The 22504-nt window shown below is 42.9% G+C and overlaps 1 protein-coding gene across 1 annotated transcript in view; it reads right to left on the bottom strand.

Moving 5' to 3' along the window:
- Window positions 1-16780, bottom strand: part of palm1a (paralemmin 1a) — a gene marked incomplete at both ends in the record, with an annotated part of 21548 nt that extends 4768 nt beyond the window's left edge. The window contains 7 exons of the mRNA XM_084436148.1: window positions 4143-4211; window positions 5463-5481; window positions 5673-5778; window positions 9313-9440; window positions 14728-14808; window positions 15974-16019; window positions 16758-16780. Coding sequence (XP_084292274.1) covers window positions 4143-4211; window positions 5463-5481; window positions 5673-5778; window positions 9313-9440; window positions 14728-14808; window positions 15974-16019; window positions 16758-16780 — 472 coding nt within the window. The remainder of the gene's footprint in view (window positions 1-4142; window positions 4212-5462; window positions 5482-5672; window positions 5779-9312; window positions 9441-14727; window positions 14809-15973; window positions 16020-16757) is intronic.
- Between the last annotated feature and the right edge of the window lie 5724 nt (window positions 16781-22504).

Below are 22504 nucleotides of genomic sequence, written 5' to 3'. Positions count from 1 at the left end.
TCATAACTACACAGCTGTACTGTATTCATAACTGTATCTATACTGTATTCATAACTGCATCTTACTGTATTAATATCTGTATCTCTACTGTATCCATAACTGTATCTGTACTGTATTCATAACTACACAGCTGTATTGTATTCATAACTGTGTATCTGTACTGTATTCATATCTGTAGCTGTACTGTATTCATAGCATTAGCTGTATTGTATTCATAACTGTAGCTGTATTGTATTCATAGCTGTTGCTGTATTGTATTCATAACTGTAGCTGTACTGTATTCATAACTACACATCTGTACTGTTTGCAGAGGCTTTGGATCAGGGGACCTGAGTGTTTGCCCTTTCATAAGTGTATTATAATGTATTTTTGTGTATTTATATTAAACATATATTGTTTATTCATTATAAAAGTAACAAACAAATTAGAACAATTAACAATTAGAATGTGGGTGGTTCCCCAAATTAATATGAATTCCACATTGTGTCACTATATATTTTAGTTACTTAAACATTCAAGTAGAATATCTAACAAGTTAGTATACTGTACATTCCCACACTGCCCTACAACATGCAGACACACATTCACACAGCCAATCACACAGAGACAGACAGATAAGACAAAAACAGTGAGTTGGCAACTGTGAAAGTTAGGACAGACGATTCAATAGTTAAAGTGAGAGATACCGCTATGCACATGCAGTCAAACACACAGGAAGCCATTATTACAGCACATAATGTTGATGGTCTGTTCTCCTAACAGAGTGATGACAGTATTCTAGAACCTCCGGGCGATGCGTCGCTGAGGTAATCACACCCAGGTGGTGAAGTAAGCGGTGCAGTAAAATGAGCAATCTCTACTGCTCTCTAGTGCTGGTGTTCAACGGTATTGGTCTAAATCTCATGCTACGAACGGCCGGGCACATGGACGGACGGACACACCTAATGTATAGAAGCGGCTACACCGCTTAAAACGTTATCCACCCACAGGGAACACAGTTTAACCTTACCACCTACACACTCACTAGTGCCCCATTCAGACTATACAAATTCAGGACGATTTTGGCGCAATTTTTTGTCGCTGACCAAGTGTCCAGCATCGGGCCCGATTATGAAAGCCAGGAACGACAAAAAGCCTTGTAGTGTGACATAATTGAAGATCAGCAATTTGGCGTCTGGGACGCCCTACAACACCCCGACGAAAAGTCTAGAATGTTAGAATTTTTTGTATTTTCCTGCCTAGTCTGACATCTCCTGCAACCATGCCTACGATGTAACTTGACGGTGACCAATAGGATGACAGTGTTCTTTACATGTTAACATCAAGTTCTCCTTGAAGGATAGACAGCCCGTACTGTCCTCTTTGTGACACCCAGGAACGGGTCCACAATCATGTTTCCTTCATTTTATTTTTCTTCTTTAACTCTGCGACCTAGATTACACTAGTGCGGATTTCCATGGCTACGTTTTCTAACAGGCAAAACGACTGCCGATTACACGCTCAAATTGCACGTAAAGATCTGTTCAAATCTCGTATCACACTAACACCCCAAAACGCATATCACACCGCCATTAAAGAGCCTATCAGACAGGGGATTTACGAGTTTGAGCTATAGCAACCAAGGGTATATTTAATGGCTAGTAGCATAGCCTGGAATGTTGTGAGTTTAAAATGCAGCCATCCAACCAAGTCACCAGCATAATACATTTCCATACTATTGTGTTCCATGTCTGGTGCGCATTCCCTGCTTTTAAAATAATCTTGAATCCAAAAATATAGCCTACTTATTCCAATCTCTAATTGTAGGCTAATCTCAATCTGCGCTGATGTGATAACAATATTATATAATTAGGCTACTACTATTCACCTTATTATGTATGTATGTATGCATGTATGCATGTATGTATTTATTTATTTACTTACCTACGTATTTATTTATTCATTCATTTATTTATTTATGTTGTAAGAGATGAATGGTTGTAAGCCAGGTATATTGGAATTCATTTAAACTGTTGCCTTTGCTTTCCAACCACCATCTCATCTACATTGTGTTGGTAATTTTTGTTTGTTTTATTCTTTCTTGTTTTTAGAGCGCAATCAACTTTTACCAAGAGGACAAAATCCATCCATTCACCTAACCTGGTCCTGGAGCGCAGCGTTCCATAGGCCTATTCGCCTTATTCACCTCAGCTGCCATATTGGTCAGTCTGACGTAATGAGGGGTGCGGATGCGGAAGTTCCTCTCTTCATCCCCCCCCCCCAGTAATCCAAAACTCATAATGTCAAACAGACATCCGTTTGTAGATAAGATGTTTGCCCATATCTGCTGTGAGGTTTAAAATAGTAGGCCTATTAATCTCTTCATACAGAATGACAACATGCAGGACATGAACACAGTTGGCGTATTCGTAAAAACATTCACACACTCTAATATTTATTCACAAGCACACATTTCAGCATCAGGATTGCTGACATAAACCTGTACAATAAGTCGTCATATTCAAGTCTAGTCATAATATGGTAGCTATAACGTAAGGGAATGGATGAAGGACTTGACTGAACTGATTATAAGGACTATACTGTATATTGGAACATTTGGACTAAAATAGATTATTGAATAGAGAATATTATTCACAAAGAAAAGGGCAGGAGAGCTGGGAAGTTCAGACAGGTGTGATGAAGGAACTATTTGGTCGGGAACACAAGCTGAGCTGGGGAGCCTAGTATAGCGCCATATGTCAATAAAGGCTTTTTAACTTTTGGCCAGTTACTTTTCTTTGAACAAGAGAATAGTATTATTTGAAGTGTCAACTCTTGTTTGGATTATGATTTGAAGTGTCTACTTTTTTGGAGGAGCCTGTAAACATTAGACAGTTACATACAGTTTAAGTTAATCCTAAATGTATGCGTTATTCTTATTTCCAAATTTATATTAACTATAGTATCCAATAAGATACTATATAGCTCAATCTCGTAAATCACCTGTTTGATTTTTATAATGTGAAGTGAACACAGTGTTAAAAAGTGTAGGCCTAAGTATATCACTGCTGTTCATGACTACATATGATCTTTATAAGTAGGATACTGCTGAAAGAACTCCAGATGGATGTGTTTTCACTTTAAAATATACTTCATCACAATATGTGACTAGACTGAGTTATCTCAATACATGGCTATAGACTGAGTTATCGGAGTTATCTCAGTATGTGGCTATAGACTGAGTTATCTCAATACATGGCTATAGACTGAGTTCTCACTAAGTGGCTAGACTGAGTTATCTCAATACATGGCTATAGACTGAGTTATCTCAATACATGGCTATAGACTGAGTTATCTCAATAAGTGGCTAGACTGAGTTATCTCAGTATGTGGCTAGACTGAGTTATCTCAATAAGTGGCTATAGACTACGTTATCTCAATAAGTGGCTAGACTGAGTTCTCAGTATGTGGCTATAGACTGAGTTATCTCAATAAGTGGCTATAGACTACGTTATCTCAATAAGTGGCTAGACTGAGTTCTCAGTATGTGGCTATAGACTGAGTTATCTCAATAAGTGGCTATAGACTACGTTATCTCAATAAGTGGCTAGACTGAGTTCTCAGTATGTGGCAATAGACTGAGTTATCTCAATAAGTGGCTATAGACTACGTTATCTCAATAAGTGGCTAGACTGGGTTCTCTTAGTATGTGGCTATAGACTGAGTTATCTCAATATGTGGCTATAGACTGAGTTATCTCAATATGTGGCTAGACTGAGTTATCTCAATATGTGGCTAGACTGAGTTCTCAGTATGTGGCTATAGACTGAGTTATCTCAGCATGTGGCTATAGACTGAGTTATCTCAGTATGTGGCTATAGACTGAGTTATCTCAGTATGTGGCTATAGACTGAGTTATCTCAGTATGTGGCTATAGACTGAGTTACAGTATCTCAACACGTGGCTAGACTGAGGAGGAGCATAATGTGTTCATGATGAGAATAGCAGTAATGTTTAATGTAAACAAATAAGTAATAGAATTACATTAGCTCTTATTACCCAACAATCAACTTACAAACAATGAGAGATTATATTAAATGAAATAGAGCAGCAAGCTATTACCCAATATTTCTAAAGGTCAGCTACCGGTCTGTTAAACTCACCTGCTCTAATCATTATATCTGAGGCACCTCTGGACTTGTTCAGATGAGGGCTGATATGAACTTTGACCTCTACGATGAGTAACAGACCCAGGAAGTGTGGAGTGAAAGAGGGAGAGAGGGGAGAGAGACATAGAAGATGGCACAGAGGACTGGGAGAGAATCTCCACTAAGATGTTTTCCATAACAAACCTGGGCTGTTGCATGTCCAAGTAATACTGCATATGGGTTTTGTCAAAACTTACTGACTATGTTAAATGTTTGTTAATGCCAGTTAATATTTTCGTAGTATTTCTACAGGTGAGCTACAGAATAGTAGAGACTCACCTTTCATTATCACATCTGAGGTGTCTTCAGATTTGACCAGACAAAGGCTGTTCTGAACTTTGACCTCTACAGTCGGTTAAAAGGACATGGGGTGGGGTGGGAGAGAGAAAGGACACACACAGTAGAGAGGCTGCCCACACCACACAAAGACAGAGATTAGACTGGGAAACATTCAGGCCTCGATACCCTATACCCACCACAAACCTGAGCTTTGTTGCACAGCCCTCTAAGAGCCCCAGTTGTGTGAACACGCATCCGCTTTTTACAAAATCAATAATATTGCAATTATGGCGGCTTGCAGTATTCCTCCACTGCACCAGTTCATTCAATAGTCTCCTTTTTATATGTACATTAAACGCTGTGAACATCATCCATATGGATGACAACAATCTTGCCACTATATCTGGATTCTCCACCCCTGAATAATTGAGACCTATATAGATGAATAACTATATATATACACATCCGTTTTGATTTTCTGGAGAGAGCTTGATCAGTTACAGATGTGCAGCCCATCCTAATCATATTTTGTGTGAAAGATTTACATCACTTGCAAGACAGATAAAGCTACATTAGGATGGGACATTTAAAGGTCATTAAAAGCCATTAAAGCCTTATAAAGGTAATTAAAAGCCATTAAAGCCTTATAAAGGTCATTAAAAGCATTGTCTTTTAATGTCTCATGTAAAGCACTTTGAATGACCTTGTTGCTGAAATGTGCTATACAAATAAACTTGCCTTGCCTTGCAAGTACCTGTACACACCATCTCCTATGCAGTGATATACATTTAACCCTCTTATGTAAAAGTCAGAAGACACAGATTACAAAACAGTAACACATCTGTAAATGCAAATGTGACTTATAAAGTTATTCGTCTGTAGGTTTCATTAGCTCCGATTGCTTTTGGAGGAGGAAATGACCACCTGACCAATGAACTGATTTGTAACAGGAACAGGTGTGAGAGGAAGAGGAGGAGTGAGCGCACACTACTGTACCTTTCACAGACCCTGGCGCCTGCACACAGAGACAGGAAGAGAGAGGGAGAGACAAATTCACATTTTAATTCCATTATCATGCTTACACAATTATCTTCCTTGCACAACGCTTCAAATTGGGTTCAGCAAGCTATCACTCCGATAAAACGTGTCTGTTGGTGAAGTATTTTGTAAATGGTTTTGTGAAAACAGAGCCTTGGAAACACTCACTTTGCTTACAATGGTAGTCGTCTGGACTTCCTCCTCCCGAGCTTCGCCTGACAGGCTGTCCTTCACCTTCACCCCCGTCTCCAGCTCCTCTAGTTCCTGCTCCATCCTGCAACACAGAGACTTACTCTGAAACACACCGTCGGTGGCACACTACACGTGATCAGTGACACACCTACCAAGATGGGTGAGTTCCCCTAAAGTTTGTTTAGCTCCAAGATCATCTTTTGAGCCTGTAGTGGTCTATATTTCAGATAATCTTGGTGCCACAGTACGTTTGAGAAACTCCAGATGATGTACTCTGTGGAGATCACTAATGCCTTTCACCTCTTGAAGAAGTACTATCCGGATCCTTCCTCTTAAGCACCTATTGTATTTATATTTTGCTACTCTTGCACTTGAGTGTCAGCACTAGATTATGCTCTTGGTCACTTGAGATGCACTTGTAAGTTCTGGCAAGTAGTAGCACACTGACTACTTACATTAAATGTAAATAAGTCATTGGATACAGCTAAATTACTAATGTAATGTAATGTGCCAATTCAAAATGTATTATTCTAAGCATAATGAAAAGCATTAGCAAATTGTGAAAAAAACACTTAATGGAATGTTTGTGAGAACAAACCCATCACACCCAGCCAATGGTTGATTTGATCTGTGGTGAGAAGCATTTTGAGCTGCCGAAATCACACAAAAAAAACGGAGTGACTGATTTTTTGGGGAGAGCCGTGAAGGAAAGTCCTTAGCATTCCTCCCAACGCCCCTTAGCCTTGACGGTGGCCATTGTTTACTGCCAGTGCTCAATGTGCCTGTTCAGTGCCAGCTTGGTGCCAGTGTGCCCCCCAGTCTGAGCCCTAACAGCAGCCAGTTGGCACCGGGGGTCTGTCAGGACGCAGGACAGCCAGGGGGAATTTAATCAGGGAGATGTGGCGGCTGGGGGGGGAGATTGATGCCGCTGTTTTGCTACCAGTGAAAAAGAAAATGGATGGGGTGAGGGAGAGAGAGAGAGGGAGGGAGAGAGAGAGAGAGAGAGAGAGAGAGAGAGGGGGGGGGGGGGAGGGGGGATCTTGGGATTCACAAGTCCTCTTTAAGATGTCTGCACTTCACCCAACAAACACATGTACCCCCACAAACTACATACGCTGTTTTGTTTTCTTCTTTGAGACCTTTTCTATGGCTGCTTTAACCCTTTCGATACGACCACGTCACCGGCAACATTTTAAAAATATCTAACAAATATTTAATAATATTAAAAAAAATATCGAACAAATCTAAAAAATTCCTCACTCCAACACTTGCTGAAAGCTGAGAAACTGCGCTTTCTAGTATTATAGGGAAAATCTAATTAATATTCGAAATGTTGTCACTGTACTTTCAAGGTTAAAAGGGTTAAAGTAAAAATATGAGCATGATCCACAGGCTGTGAGCGAGCCCTTGTGAACATTGTGAATTTAGTTTTCTTTGTATTTAAGACTAGTTTAAGATCAAGAAGGGAGGTTTGTAAACATTTAAAGGCAGCCTGGAGGTCTTTGGTCACCTGTGTAGTGGAGGACGAATATAGCCTACTGTATTGTCAGCATAAAAACACAGCTTGGCTGTATGGCTTCTTTCCCCCAGATTATTAAAAAAAAAAGCAAAATAAAACTGGTGATAAAATGGACCATTGGGGAACACCTTTGTTCATTTCTAAAAAGCTTGATTAGTAGTTATCTGCGAATATACATTGTGTTCTCTCTGTGAGGTAATTTCTGAACCAGTTAATCGTTTCCTGTCCAAGACCAATATCGCCCAGTCACAGTAATAAATTGTCTACTGAGTCATACGCTTTTGACAAATCAACTAACAATGCAATGTCATGTTTTTTCTTGTCAAAGTGTGTTTATTACAGTATGTCATTTGCCACTAGCATGGCTGAGATGATGGTGCTATGCCCTGACCTGAATACTCAAGTCATTTAATTTGTGTAGAATATTGGAGAGAGAGAGGAGAGAGCGTCACTTGCAGCAGAGGGTGGTCTATACTGTAGTAACCAACAATGGTCACATCGGATACCCTGAAAGTATTCACTTTGACAGCCAGTAGTTTGAAGTGCTTGGCTGTAGTCATGGACAGGGTGACAGTGTTGTTGTAGTTGGATTTCACATACATGTAGACCACATGTGCCCCTCCTTAATTAACTCGGTCTGATCTGAAAACATTATAGCCGTCAACAGCGCTCGCTTCATTTATCACACCTTCCTTAATGTATATATACTGTAATACATCCAGACCTTTATATATCCCATCCTAGCTTTATCTGTATAGAAAGGGTACTTATTGAGTAATTTGTGTTAATTTGTAATTTTAGAATTTTTGTAACTTGTAAATTTATCTTTTGTAATTGAGTATTACGGTAGAGTTATCTGTAGCACAATCTTAGAGCCGGCAGCAACATTTCCCTGTGACTGCACACCGTACATTACATGTGATAAATAAAAGGAATCTTGACTTCTGACATTCAAGTGCATTAGGCCCAACCCTGATCCTTTTTTAAAATCCGCCGGAGTCAACAGTGATTGTATGCAATCATTTGGGCCAAGGTTGGAGGACGCACATTTCCCGAGATCAATAGTAGAAGCGTAATGATGCATTTCAAGTTCTTACTGCGTGGGGAGGGCACTTCTCTGTTCCCTGGTTCCCATGGCGTGCTTCTCCATAAAGTGAGTAGATCACACATGACAGTTTAAGAGTTTGGAAGTTCATCATGTTTACATGCTCGGGAGACAGGGTAATACTCAAGCTGGTGTGCAGGTGCAGCTGAATCACTTGTGGATATCAAAGGGTGTGGGAAATCCATGTCCTCGCTTAGATCTCTTGAACTCAGGTAATCCAGGTAGATTTAGAAACAGCAGCATGCACATCAACTGACACATCCTTGTGTTAGCGGAACACATTTTTAGATCCGTAGTTAGCAGTTAATCCATTTAGTTGTTTTAGGGCTGCTTTAGTCCCAAAAACAGACGCACACCTTCAAAGAAGCCAAATAAGTAAGATAGCAGCTATTTGTGCATGTTTCTGTAGACGGGTGTTGCGGTTAAAATATAGCACACACACACTGTTTGGATTAATGGACAATGAACAGATTGCTGACAAACTATGGTGCTGCCATCTTGGATTGATTTATGAGGTGAGATCTGTCGAGGGGCGTACGACAATGCAGTCGGAGTTCTCATGTGGTTTCATCACCAACGATCACTTTTTCTGTGCTTAGCAGAAACACGCAGGCTAGTGATGCTACATTCACTGATCCTGGCTTGCTAAACTCACTGCTTGCTTATTCAGAAGAGTCACAACCGTTTGACTGTTACCTGCTAAGTGTTCAACACAACAGAACGACAGAAATGGCATGGTGGAAAAGCCAGAGTCACTGGACATGTTTGCCGTTTGAGGTTTCTCCACATCTTCTGTGTAGGGAAACGACTACACTGACAGTGATTTTAAAGAAGGCCTACACAAATAATTTAAGCATTTAATCCAAATAATATCAACTTCAACAAGCGTGATTGTGCCCCTTTAACACATCCATGGCAGGGATTTGTCAAGATTTGTTAAATCAATATAATCAATCAAGGGCCATTTCTGAACACATACTTCTAGGTCATACCTAATGATGCTCTCCTCGAGCTCCTTGGTTTTAGCCTCGTCCTCCAGAAGCTTTTTTTTGGCCTCATCTTGCTCCGGTGTACCAGATGGCGCTCCGTCCAGCAGCCATCTTTCCCGCAGGGCCTTTGACTGCAGAGGGAAGAAGAACCGTTGAAGCTACAGTAGCTACAGCTGTATACAATACCGACGCATAGGTATTGAGCTGCTGCTGAAGCAACTCCTGTAAGCTTTTGGTACAGTAAAGTTCAAGATGTACACAGTTGATTCCCCAAATAATCTAATGATTGTGGTCCATCATTTTTGACCATATTTGTGTTGATGATACAGAGCCTGCAAATGCTGCAGTCAATCTTTGACCAGAGTCCAGTACAGCAAGTCTATATGGCACAGCAATGGTTGTTCAGCTTGTAATGATACATGGTAAAATGGTAAATGCACTGCACTTATAGTGCTTTTATCCAAAGCGCTTTACAATGGCCACACACATATTCACACACCAATGGCGGCTGCTGCCATTCGAGATGCCAGCCTGCTCACTGGGAGCAATTTGGGGTTCAGTGTCTTGCCCAAGGACACTTCAAATCTAATCAAACTTTATTTGAAGAGTTCATTTGCAAAAACAGATATGTGCATTTTAATACATTTTGCTAAATTAATTTTTCAATCAAATGTCAACATTAAATATCAATTAAATAACAGTTTGATGGTTTTGATTACGTAAAGAAGAGTCTTCTTTATTTAATCAAAACAACCCAACTGTAATTTAATTGATATTTAATGTTGACATTTGATTGAAAAAATGATTTGTCAAAATCTATCAAAATGCACATATCTGTTTTTGCAAATGAACTCTTCATTTGCATAGTGCATTTCATGCACAGAGGCAACACAACGCACTTCAACATGATGCACAGGAGGAGCCGGGATTCAAACCACCGATCCTCCGATCTCTGGACAAGCAGCTCTACCTCCTGAGCCACAGCTGCCCTGGACATATATTGAGACTGGACTATGAGACAGTCTAACATTCCAGAGGGACATAACTTGAGCTATTAATACATCACACTTGTTAGATCACTTTCTTGTTAAAGGTCTTTTTTCCCCTTAGGATGATATACAATGTCACTGCATTCCACATGCCTTTCTAACTACAGCATTAGCTCAAGGTTAGGCCTCTAACTAGAGATGCTAATTACACTTAGCTCTTAGATATGGACAGACTCTATGCTACGCTATGGTTAGACTCATCACCCGTTGCGACCTCTCTCCCCCATCCTCTTTCAAAAGGACTGTTAGCCATTAGCCGACCGAGAGCCTAATCGAATCATGAGCAAAGCACCTATTACTGTCTAGCTTTGTCCATTACAACACGTGGTACAGATGGATGGATGGCAGGCGAGGCCCATGGCTCTACTGACATTGTTTGGAATAATAATAGTATTAATATTAATAATAATAATAATAATAATAATAATAATAATAATAATGATAATAATAATAATACTTTTCTCTTTTGATATTATGTTGACTTTGGGCATGGTGTGCCTGACACTGCACTGTGCTGTGTAACTCTGACTGAAGTATATTTCACTGACTGCAGTAAAAAAACATTCTCTCTAATGACTGAAGTACCTTTATCTAAAGTGACTGACTAAAAGCTGGAGTGTCTTTATCTAGAGTGACTAATAACTGAAGTGTCTTTCACTGGCTCTCCAGTAAACATAACAGCATTTCTCTTGTTTTTTTCTGCTGAACCAAAGACCACAGATGATCAAGCTCATGTCTGCGTCCTGATGCATTTCATTTTCCAGTAACGATATCACTGCTCCCCCTTTTTCTAGAAATCTCTGTCTCCGGTATCGGTTTCCGTCTCTACGTCCGCTATGTCCGCTAGCGATAGTTAGGAGATTGGTGCATGAAAGCTTAATCTCTTTTGTAAAGCAGAGGAAATATCTCATAGATTTCTCTTTACAATTTGTGGTTATGAAAGATACTTCAGTGGATCAGGAATACAATGGTATCACAATTCAGTAATGTTTTTGGAGGAGAACCGTCTAATTTCCAAATCACCTCCTTATCATACATGCTCTCTCTATCTCTGTCCTGCTTTCACTCTCATCCCCATGGCATCCTCTCCTGTCTCCTACTATTGTCTAGTGTACTTCATACTCTCCTGTCTCCTACTATACCCTACTGTACTTCATATTCTCCTGTCTCCATCTATACTGTAGCATAGTGTACTCCATTCTCTGCTGTCTCCATCTATACTGTAACCTAGCATACTTAATTATCTCCTGTCTCCATCTATACTGTAGCCTAGTGTAGTTCATTCTCTCCTGTCTCGGAACCTAGCATACTTCATTCTCTGCTGTCTCCATACTATAACCTAGCATACTTCATTCTCTGCTGTTTCCATCTATACAGTAACCTAGCATACTTAATTCTCTCCTGTCTCCATCTATACTGTAGCCTAGTGTAGTTCATTCTCTCCTGTCTCGGAACCTAGCATACTTCATTCTCTGCTGTCTCCATATATACTATAACCTAGCATACTTCATTCTCTCCTGTCTCCATCTATACTGTAGCCTAGTGTAGTTCATTCTCTCCTGTCTCAGAACCTAGCATACTTCATTCTCTGCTGTCTCCATCTATACTGTAACCTAGCATACTTAATTCCCTCCTGTCTCCATCTATACTGTAGCCTAGTGTAGTTAATTCTCTCCTGTCTCGGAACCTAGCATACTTCATTCTCTGCTGTCTCCATATATACTATAACCTAGCATACTTCATTCTCTGCTGTTTCCATCTATACAGTAACCTAGCATACTTCATTCTCTGCTGTCTCCATCTATACTGTAGCCTAGTGTAGTTCATTCTCTCCTGTCTCAGAACCTAGCATACTTCATTCTCTACTGTCTCCATCTATACTATAACCTAGCATATTTCATTCTCTGTCTCCATCTCCTGGCTTCCTCCTACAGGTTTTTGTATTCCTTCATCATCCTACCTGAATGCTGGTTCTCCACTGTGAAGGGACGACCTCATGGTCCTGTAGCATTGGAGCCAGCAGCCATTGTGTCTGTATTTAACCATCTGTTCACCGAACCAGAGTTTCGAGAAGACCGTAATCTGTCTGCCGCCCGTCCCTCACCTCTCTGGGTGACTCTTTCTAACCGGGAAGATCAACTGTCTCCCCGTAACGAAGCTTCCCGTAGCCCACGGCACGGGCAGCACTCAGCAACACGAAAGCTAAATCAACCAGAACCACTGCTACCATTCAAGAATACACCAGGCGTGGCTAGACAATGTGCAGTGTATCGAGCAGGGGAAATGTGTCCTTTTCCTGCCACAAAACAGGATATGCTTCAAAGCCAAACTTTTACTAACCCCCGCCACCCCGGCCTCGTGAGACCATCCTGATCTAGTGAGCTCACATTCAGTTTCTCTCCGCAGATCAGTCCGGCATTCCCCCTATCTAGAACGATTTCAGTGGGCGTGAGTGTTGGCCTTGACAGACTAACTCCTCCAGCTATTGGCGTAACCAAACCTTTGCCAAATAGGCTCTGTGCACCAGCTCCACTACTTCCTGAAAGTCACTTGGCATCTTTATTTCCTGTCCTATATGATTGGATTAGGTGATTAATCAGGGGTGCGGCAGACCCAGCGCACACCTGATTAATCACTTAATCCAATCATATTGGACAGGAAATAAAGAAGCCAAGTGACTTTCAGGAAGTAGTGAAGCTGGTCCACAGAGTCTATCGAGACGGAAGAACGGCAAAAAAGTATCGTCTTCCGAGAAACTCGGCTAATGTATACTCTTGTTCTCGTTTAATTGTTATTGAGAGTATTTCTGTTTTTAACTGCACTTTTGGCTGTGTTTATTCTACTAATGTTAACATTACTGCTTGTTGCTTCAGGAGACTGTTTCGCCACGAGAACCAATCCGAAGTAACTTTCTACTAGGGGGCAGAACAATCAGTCAGAACACAGTCCCTGATTGGTCCGGTCAAAACGTAATCTGAGAATAATCGTTCGTGCCAGGGGGTAGTCCAGACTGAGCTGCCGAGCGAAACTGAATGTGAGCTCACAAGATCAGGATGATCTCACAAGGCTACAGGGCCTCTACTATCCCCACTATGGGGTCTTTCAACACCTGACTGATGCCTGGAGACCAGGGGCTCTGCTAGCCCTGCCAGGTTCTCTGAGCTCCCATGCTGACCACGGAGAGGCCTTCCCCCGGCCCTGGAGCGCTCCATGCTTTACTGGCACATATTACAGTATTGACTACCCTCCCAAGAATTATGCACTGACCAAGCACTCATAAATAAAGAATACGTGGAGAGGAAGGAATCCATCATATACAGTACTCCAGCCAGCATCCCTCATGGCTCTCTGAAATGCAACTGAGACCCAGACACATTACAAATGCCTGCGTATCCTTTACCGAAGCATATAGGCCACTTGGAGGTTTAAAAGTAACGAGATATGAGATACTGTAAACACATAGAAGTATTGAAGTACATTGAAGAGCAAAGACTGCACAGTATCACAGCCAACCAATGAATGAGGTAGAGAAGATGTGGAATGTATGAGTCAGATATGTCTCTAGTAATAAGTCATATAATAAACGTTATCCTTGATCTGTGTCAATGTCTCTCTCTCTGAGGTAGAAGTTACTCAAACTGATAATGGATATATTTTATTCACAGTTGAACAGCTAGAGGTCTGTTGTTCTGTTTCTGCTATTGAATGTCACTTGCTTAAATGCGTAACATCATGTTTTCTCAACTGTAAAAATGAAATTCAACATGTAATGCTCACATCTGAGGAAGTGAGATTAGTGATTAATTGCATCGAAACATTTAACTACTTAATTAAAATGAATCATACTGTATGAGTTTCCAACTTTGACATCCCTAATACTACTATTTAGTATGTAAAGCACAGCTAGATTAGATTAGGTTAGGTTAGGTTAGGTTAGGTTAGGTTAGGTTAGGTTAGGTTAGGTTAGGTTAGGTTAGGTTAGGTTAGGATAGGTTAGGTTAGGTTAGGTTAGATTACATTAGATTAGGTTAGATTACATTAGATTATTTTAGATTAGATTATGATAGTTTAGATTACATTCGGTTAGGTTAGGTTAGGTTAGGTTAGGTTAGGTTAGGTTAGGTTAGGTTAGGTTAGGTTAGGTTAGGTTAGGTTACATTAGGATAGTTTAGATTAGATTCGGTTAGGTTAGGTTAGGTTAGGTTAGGTTAGGTTAGGTTAGGTTAGATTAGGGTGGTTAGATAAATTTAGATTAGGCTAGATTAGGTTGGGTTAGATAAAATAAGATTAGATTAGATTAGGTAAAGTAAGGTAAGGTTAGGTTAGATTAGGTTAGGTCACACATCTAGTGCCTCTTTACGCTTGTTACCTTGAGATGCTGGAGCTGTCTCCTGTCATCCTCCAGCTGGCGTTTCTTGTTCTCAATCTCTGTCATCCTCTCTCTCTTCTCCTGTGGAGAGAGATACATTTTAGACATCTCTATCAGCCTCTCTCTCTTCTCCTGTAGAGAAACAGTAAAGTAAACAGTAGAGTCTCAGTAAAGTCTCAATCCCTGTCAGCCTATCTCTCTTCTCCTGTTGAGATGTACCTGTAGATACATCTCAGTAATAATCTGTACCAATCTCTCTCTCTTCTCCTGTTGAGATATATATGTCTCTGTTAGGTGTCAATCTCTTTCAATCTCTCTCTCTCCTCCAGTTGGAGCGTGGTAGATAAGTCTCAGTAATGTGCAGATGTTTGTACTGTGACACCTGATATATATATATATATATATATATATATATATATATATTGGTGGCATGCAGACATGTAGCACATGGTCACATGGTGTGACGGGGACAGTAACATATGCCTTTCATGAGCACATATCCGGTCGCTATCAGCAGAAGCTTTTGGCTAAAATTATAAAATTTATGAGGGATGCTTACAGGAAAATTGCTGGAATCTGATCTATTTCCAGTGTCAATTAGTTTATGTGATGCACATTTCTTCAGGATTTTGCTGAAGCACAAAAGATTTCTTCGAGCACAAAGGCTCTTCTTCAGCTCCCTTCCCCTGAGGAAGAGCCTTCGTGTTCGAAACGTCACTGCACTCACAATTAAAAAAACATTTTTAACGGGAGCTGTCTGGTGTGTGGAACTCTATTTTTCCTTATCTACAAGAGTTTGTGTTTCCAGCACCCAGCCAAACAGGTACAGTGGATTGTACGTGTCTTTTGCTTATTTTTTTACATGCACATTTCTTCACTAGTGTACTGTACACATTATGTAGAGTGGGCTGCGTCGCGTCCTACTAGCCCTAAGAGACCATCCTGATCTTACCAGCTGACATTTTGTTTGGTCTAATGGTCTGACAAACGTGAGTGGAGGGGTTGGTAGCTAGTAGTTTCTGCTTGTATTACTTTAAAGGGATACAGGTTGAAAGAGAAAGACAGAGAGGGAGAGAGAGAGAGAGAGAGAGAGAGAGGGAGAGAGAGAGAACAGGTGAGAGAGGGGTAGGTAACGCAATAAATACATCTATATAAAGGCGTGTGTTTGCTGTGTGCCTGTGTACTTGTGGTGATGCTTATTTCCCAAGATCCCAAGAGATGGTAGCAGCAGGATCTCATCACTTACGGCTATCGCCTGGAGTCTCTGCTGCTGCGCAAGGCCCTCAGATATCCTGCCAGAGAGAGGAGGGAGAGAGGAGAGAAGAGGGAGAGAGGGGGGAGAGGAGAGAGAGGGGTGGGAGGAGAGGAGAGAAGGAGGAGAGAGGAGATGGAGAGAAGAGAGGGAGGAGAGAGGAGAGGGGGAGAGGAGAGGAGAGGGAGAGGGGTGGGAGGAGAATAGAGAGGGAGGAGAGAGGAGGGAGAGGAGAAGAGACGAGAGAGCGGGAGAGAGGGTGAGAGGAGAGGAGAGGAGAGAGGGAGGAGAGAGGAGAGGGAGAGGAGAGAGAGGGGTGGGAGGAGAGGAGAGAGGGAGGAGAGAGGAGGGAGAGGAGGAGAGACGAGAGAGGGGGAGAGAGGGTGAGAGGAGAGGAGAGGAGAGAGGGAGAGAGATCATAAGAGGACATGGTTAACAAGAGACAGACAAGACGATAAGAGAAACCACAGATAGAACCAGTATATCTCAGTGATGCATGGATCCAGGAAGCATGATAAGTTGAATTGCACCATGTTGCCAAATAGGCTTAGCACTGAAATTAAAAACAAACTGGGATTAAAAATACATATTAAAAATTACATTTTGCTATGAGCCTACATTTCACAATGGCAATGAGGGGTTTTGTACACATTAGAAATATCATAATCCTAAATCCGAAGGCTCTGAACAGTTTCAATGATATTTAGGGGGTTAGGGTTAAACCTCTTTTTTTCGTCTTCTGCATGCTCCAGTGACATGCCTTAATGATTGACCATACGTCTCTGCAAGGTCACAAGACATGCCGTCTGGAAAGACTCTGCATCAGCATGCTGCAGGGTGCGTGTGTGTGTGTGTGTGGGGGGGGTTGCATCTTATCCCACCCAAGCACCACCATCATTCCAGCCAGGCCGTGTTGTGGGTGTGTTAGGGTTAGCTTAGCTACCTCTGGTTCCAGCCAGGCCATGTTGTGGGTGTGTTAAGGTTAGCTTAGCTACCTCTGGTTCCAGCCAGGCCGTGTTGTGGGTGTGTTAGGGTTAGCTTAGCTGCCTCTGATTCCAGCCAGGCCGTGATGTGGGTGTGTTAGGGTTAGCTTAGCTACCTCTGATTCCAGCCAGGCCGTGATGTGGGTGTGTTAAGGTTAGCTTAGCTACCTCTGATTCCAGCCAGGCCGTGATGTGGGTGTGTTAGGGTTAGCTTAGCTACCTCTGGTTCCAGCCAGGCCGTGTTGTGGGTGTGTTAAGGTTAGCTTAGCTACCTCTGGTTCCAGCCAGGCTGTGGGGTGTGTGTGTTTGGAAGCGTACCACTGCACCCCTCAGATAGCCCCGCCGTTTGAAAGCCGAGACCCAAGGCATGCCATTGGGGAGCGCAGGAATGCGTCGGCCGAGCCAGCGAAGCACGCCACGGCCCCAACATGTGTTTCCCATCCCCCTTCAACGCCCCCCCAACCCCCCCCCCCCCCGACCCCCACCCCTTCCTCAATCTCCACATAACACACACCACCTGTCAAAATATGGTGCCTTTTCTTCTTCCAAGCAGGCTTGGGGTTATAATTCACATTGAGGGCTTTTTATTTGAATGTGGCTAACCGGCCAAATCATCCAAGGACTATATGTACTAGCCCTATAGACTCCAGATGCATGATAAGCCGGTTGTATGTTGTGTACTATATATTGTATTTGCATATTTTTGCCCCATTTGCATTCAACGAAAAAAAGAAACTTGAAGCTCTCGCCTTCTATATGTGTTGAGATAGGCACGTGAATCGCTCAGTTCACACTTCAAAAGGTCTCCCCCATCTTGGTCAGCCTGACTGTGTTAAGCTGAGCACCCCTGATCTACACTTCTATTCTGTGTTGAAACCTTGTCCTGACAGTAAGATTATGTATTTAACCCCAAATTACCACACACCAGTGGTCATCTTACCAACGTTGGTTATGCTGTGTCTTTGGGTTGTGTCTGAAATTTCCTGAAACAAGTAAAGCTTTTCATTAACACTAGCCATCTTTAGTGCCCCAGGGAGGTAGTGGCAGTCATATGACAATGTTTGCTGCTTGCTCCTTTGGGAAGGTCTGGTTTAGCAGGAACCAACTCTTCACTGGATACAGTCACCATCTCTCACAAACGCTGTCTTTATCCTAAGCCTAGTCTATTTTACCTCTACCAAAGAAGCAATCCAACTTTTGGTAAGCATCAAATTTAATGGACCTTAAAATTGAACAACAAAAGCTATTACAAGGCTCCATTTAGCTTGCTCGGTTGGCCATAAGACTAGAAAAGAAAGCTAAGTAGTGTATCTATCACTGATCTCAAAGCTTTGGTATTAGAGTCTACTGTAGCACAGTGCTGTAAGAGGAACCATGTCCCCCCCGGCCCCCTAATCCTGATTTATAACAGAATTCAGGGGGGTTTCAACCTTTCAGAAGCAAAGTGACCTGCTTCACGGCAATTGTCCAATCAGGTTATGAGGCACAGTTTCTCAATGAAAGTCCAACGTTAGGGTTACTAGCGATGGAGTAGTGTAGGGTTAGGGTTACTAGCGCTGGGGTAGGGTAGGGTTTAGGGTTACTAGTGCTGGGGTAGTGTAGGGTTAGGGTTACTAGCGCTGGAGTAGTGTAGGGTTAGGGTTACTAGTGCTGGAGTAGTGTAGGGTTAGGGTTACTAGCGCTGGGCTAGTGTAGGGTTAGGGTTACTAGCGCTGGGGTAGTGTAGGGTTAGGGTTACTAGCGCTGGGCTAGGGTAGGGTTAGGGTTACTAGCGCTGGGCTAGTGTAGGGTTAGGGTTATTAGCGCTGGGCTAGTGTAGGGTTAGGGTTACTAGCGCTGGGGTAGTGTAGGGTTAGGATTAGGGTTACTAGAGCTGGGGTAGTGTAGGGTTAGGGTTAGGGTTACTAGCACTGGGGTAGTGTAGGGTTAGGGTTACTAGTGCTGGGGTAGTGTAGGGTTAGGGTTACTAGTGCTGGGGTAGTGTAGGGTTAGGGTTACTAGTGCTGGAGTAGTGTAGGGTTAGGGTTACTAGCGCTGGGGTAGTGTAGGGTTAGGGTTACTAGCGCTGGGGTAGTGTAGGGTTAGGGTTATTAGCGCTGGGTTAGTGTAGGGTTAGGGTTACTAGCGCTGGAGTAGTGTAGGGTTAGGGTTACTAGAGCTGGGGTAGTGTAGGGTTAGGGTTACTAGCGCTGGGGTAGTGTAGGGTTAGGGTTACTAGCGTTGGAGTAGTGTAGGCCCTGACTGAGTGTAACAAATATAGAGCATAGGTTTTACAGCCACAAGACAGATATAACATCAGTAAACACAACCGGCCCACGAGATTAGCACAGAGCTCCAAACAGAGAAGGACAATTCGCTGGTACACTCCACTGTCCTATTACGAATTCTCCAATAGAATATTAGCTAAACTTACTAATGTAGATGTGTTTAGAACATACATCTGTAGAACTCAAGCGGATCAGTCTGGTAGACCTCAATGATGTTAAATTAATTTCCGAACCAACTTGAAAACTGTCATCTTTATCATTCTTCATTAACGTGAACGTGCATATTGAGAAGGAAAGTAAACTGTTCAATATCTGTTCATGTAATTAGGATTAAATAAAATACGATGTTATTAGATGATTAATCCCCAGGGGAGTTGCAGCAGCAGAGTGACAGAACAGAAGAAGAAGGCCACTGAATAGAGAATCTAATAGAGAAAGTCAAATATACAGTATATAGCAGCAGACATAGTGTACATAGTACAATAATAACAATAAACAAGTGACACATGCAAAGGATGAGATTAAATAAAAAAGCTGAGCTGCTGTAACTGATGGCCTGGCACATGACTAACCAGCAACAATCCTAAACTAATGAAAGTGAGATGTGGAAATCCATGACTGAAAGTGTGGCACAGCCACTATAATCTCCCACAATGCTTAATTTGCTAGTTCAACACACACTGGTTCAATATGTTTACCACTGTTTTATAGGCCAAACCACTTTTGAGGTGTCGGCCATACGAACATTATGCTGAGATCCACGTCTTTTTGTTGTGTGCTTCTGTAAAGCTGTTGTTCAAACGGATCCTAAACAAAACTGTTCAGTCAACTGAAAGAATGCTGCCGGTTTCTATGGAAACCTCCCTCGTGAAAAAAAAGAATCTGTCCTGGAGGACACCAACAGGACCACCCCCCCCCAACCCCCCCCACCACCACCCCCAAACAAAAAAATAAAGAACAACTTGCTTATTGAGAGTTAAAGAGAAGGGATGTGAGATAGCCTACTCATTAGTCTCAAGTGTGTCTGAGCACTGGCCATCGTCAACATGAACCACAGTGTGACCTGCTCCCGCTACACTGCACAGCTGCCCCTGAGGCACAATCAAATGACTCACTGACATGATGTTCCTGTTGATGTGATGGTGATGACTGTGGGAGGGGGGAGGGTGTTACTCCTGGGTTAGGGTTAGTTCTTTAACTGCACCAAACGTTTTTATGAATTCAAATTCCATTCAAAACGCCATTCAAGAGAAGCTAGGCTGGAGGGGCAGAGTGGGATGGGATGGTACAGTGCATGCCTGTTGATGTCCTGTAGGCTGCAGGACAGAGTTTAGGCGTTCCTGACATCTGGGTAGGTGTGACTTGCAGGTGAGGCGGCCTTACGGACCAATCGTGTGTATAGGCTTGGGAATGGGGACGTTACTTGAAGACGTGTCGAGTGGGCCTGGGAGGCTGTTGGTCAGCGATCGATCATCCTTTGTGAAGGCAAGAGCTGAGATCAGAATTTGTTTTATTTGCCGCTGTAGTTTTTCAACATATTAGGAGATCCATGGTATCTGGTGAGGTCTTGATCAACCTCTGGCTTTGGGTTACCTGGGAGAGGGCATGTGATGTTGAAAGACCCGGAAATACCGTGTGACCCCAGGAACATCCTAACCCTAACTCTAGCCCTCACCCCATCCTCTGGAACATCTTCGATGATGTGTCCAAGAGCATCAAGTGATGTATTTATCATAATGGACATCTGAAATGTAGAGCTGAAGCAAGACAGGGAGCAGCCTTAATTAAAGGGATAGGCCAACATTTAAAGCAGAACAGAACGTCTTAAAGGGATAGGCCTTAAAGGGATAGGCCAACATTTAACTAATTTTACGCAAGGTCATGTCCAAACATTTCCCGAGTACATTCACCCATAATTCACCAAGAAAAGAAGTCTGTTAGCAATGTTAACAATGCTAGAAAACAACCGAACACTCAGCCCTCAATTTACATATTAAAACATGCATAAAAACTAAATTGATCCCCTCAAACAGAGACCTCCTCTCTCATCACAGAGACCTCATCTCTCTCCTCAGACCCCCTCCCACTCCTCACAGATACCTCCTCTTTCTCCTCACAGAGACATCCTCTCTCTCCTCACAGACCTCTCTCAAATACTTCCTCTCTCTCCTCACAGACCACCTCTCTCAGATACCTCCACTCTCTCCTCACAGTGACCACCTCTCTCTCCTCACAGAGACCTCCTCTCTTTCTCCAAAGAGACCTCTCCTCTCCTCACAGACCTGCACTCTCTCCTCACAGACCTCCTCTCTCCTCACAAAGACCTCCTCTCCCTCCTCACAGAGACCTCCTCTCCTCACAGACCACCTCTCTCAGATACCTCCTCTCTCTCCTCACAGAGACCTCCTCTCTTTCTCCAGAGACCTCCCCTCTCTTCTCACAGACCTCCTCTCTCCTCACACAGACCTCCTCTCCCTCCTCACAGAGACCTCCTCTCTCCCTCCCCAAAACCTCCTCTCCCTCCTCACAAAGACCTCCTCTCTCCCCCCCAAAACCTCCCCTCCCTCCTCACAGAGACCTTCTCTCTCCTCCCCAAAACCTCCTCTCCCTCCTCACAGAGACCTCCTCTCTCAACCCCAAAACCTCCTCTCCCTCCTCACAGAGACCTCCTCTCTCCCCCCAAAAACCTCCTCTCCCTCCTCACAGAGACCTCCTCTCCTCACAGATACCCCCTCTCTCTCTCCTCACAGACCTATCTCTCCCCACAGACCTCCTCTCTCTCCTCACAGAGACCTCCTCTCTCTCTCCCCACAGACCTTCTCTCTCTCCTCAGAGACCTCCTCTCCTCACAGATACCCCCTCTCTCTCCCCCCCCTCTCTCTCTCCTCACAGACCTATCTCCCCCCACAGACCTCCTCTCTCTCCTCACAGAGACCTCCTCTCTCTCCTCACAGACCTCCTCTCTCTCTCCCCACAGACCTCCTCTCTCTCCCCGCAGTCTCTCTCTCTCTCTCTCTCTCTCTCTCTCTCTCTCTCCATAGTCACTCTAGGAATCTTTACTGAACGTCCAGCTCATCTTGAATGGCACATGGCTTTCCATTAGCGAATAACACAGCTCTGTCCCAGGCGACCATGAGAACCTCAGTGATTGCACAATGCCTCTGGAACATGGAAGGAAATGAGGGCTTGTGCTGTTCAGTATGGTCTGGTAAACAACATATTCACAAGATAGATAATGGGAAGACTCACACAGCAAAACACCATAAGTCATCATC

This window comes from Borostomias antarcticus, assembly GCF_949987555.1.
Source record: "Borostomias antarcticus genome assembly, chromosome: 3".
Lineage (NCBI taxonomy): Eukaryota > Metazoa > Chordata > Actinopteri > Stomiiformes > Stomiidae > Borostomias > Borostomias antarcticus.
Note: the sequence above shows the minus strand (reverse complement) of the source record. Positions and strands in the feature narration are given on the sequence as shown.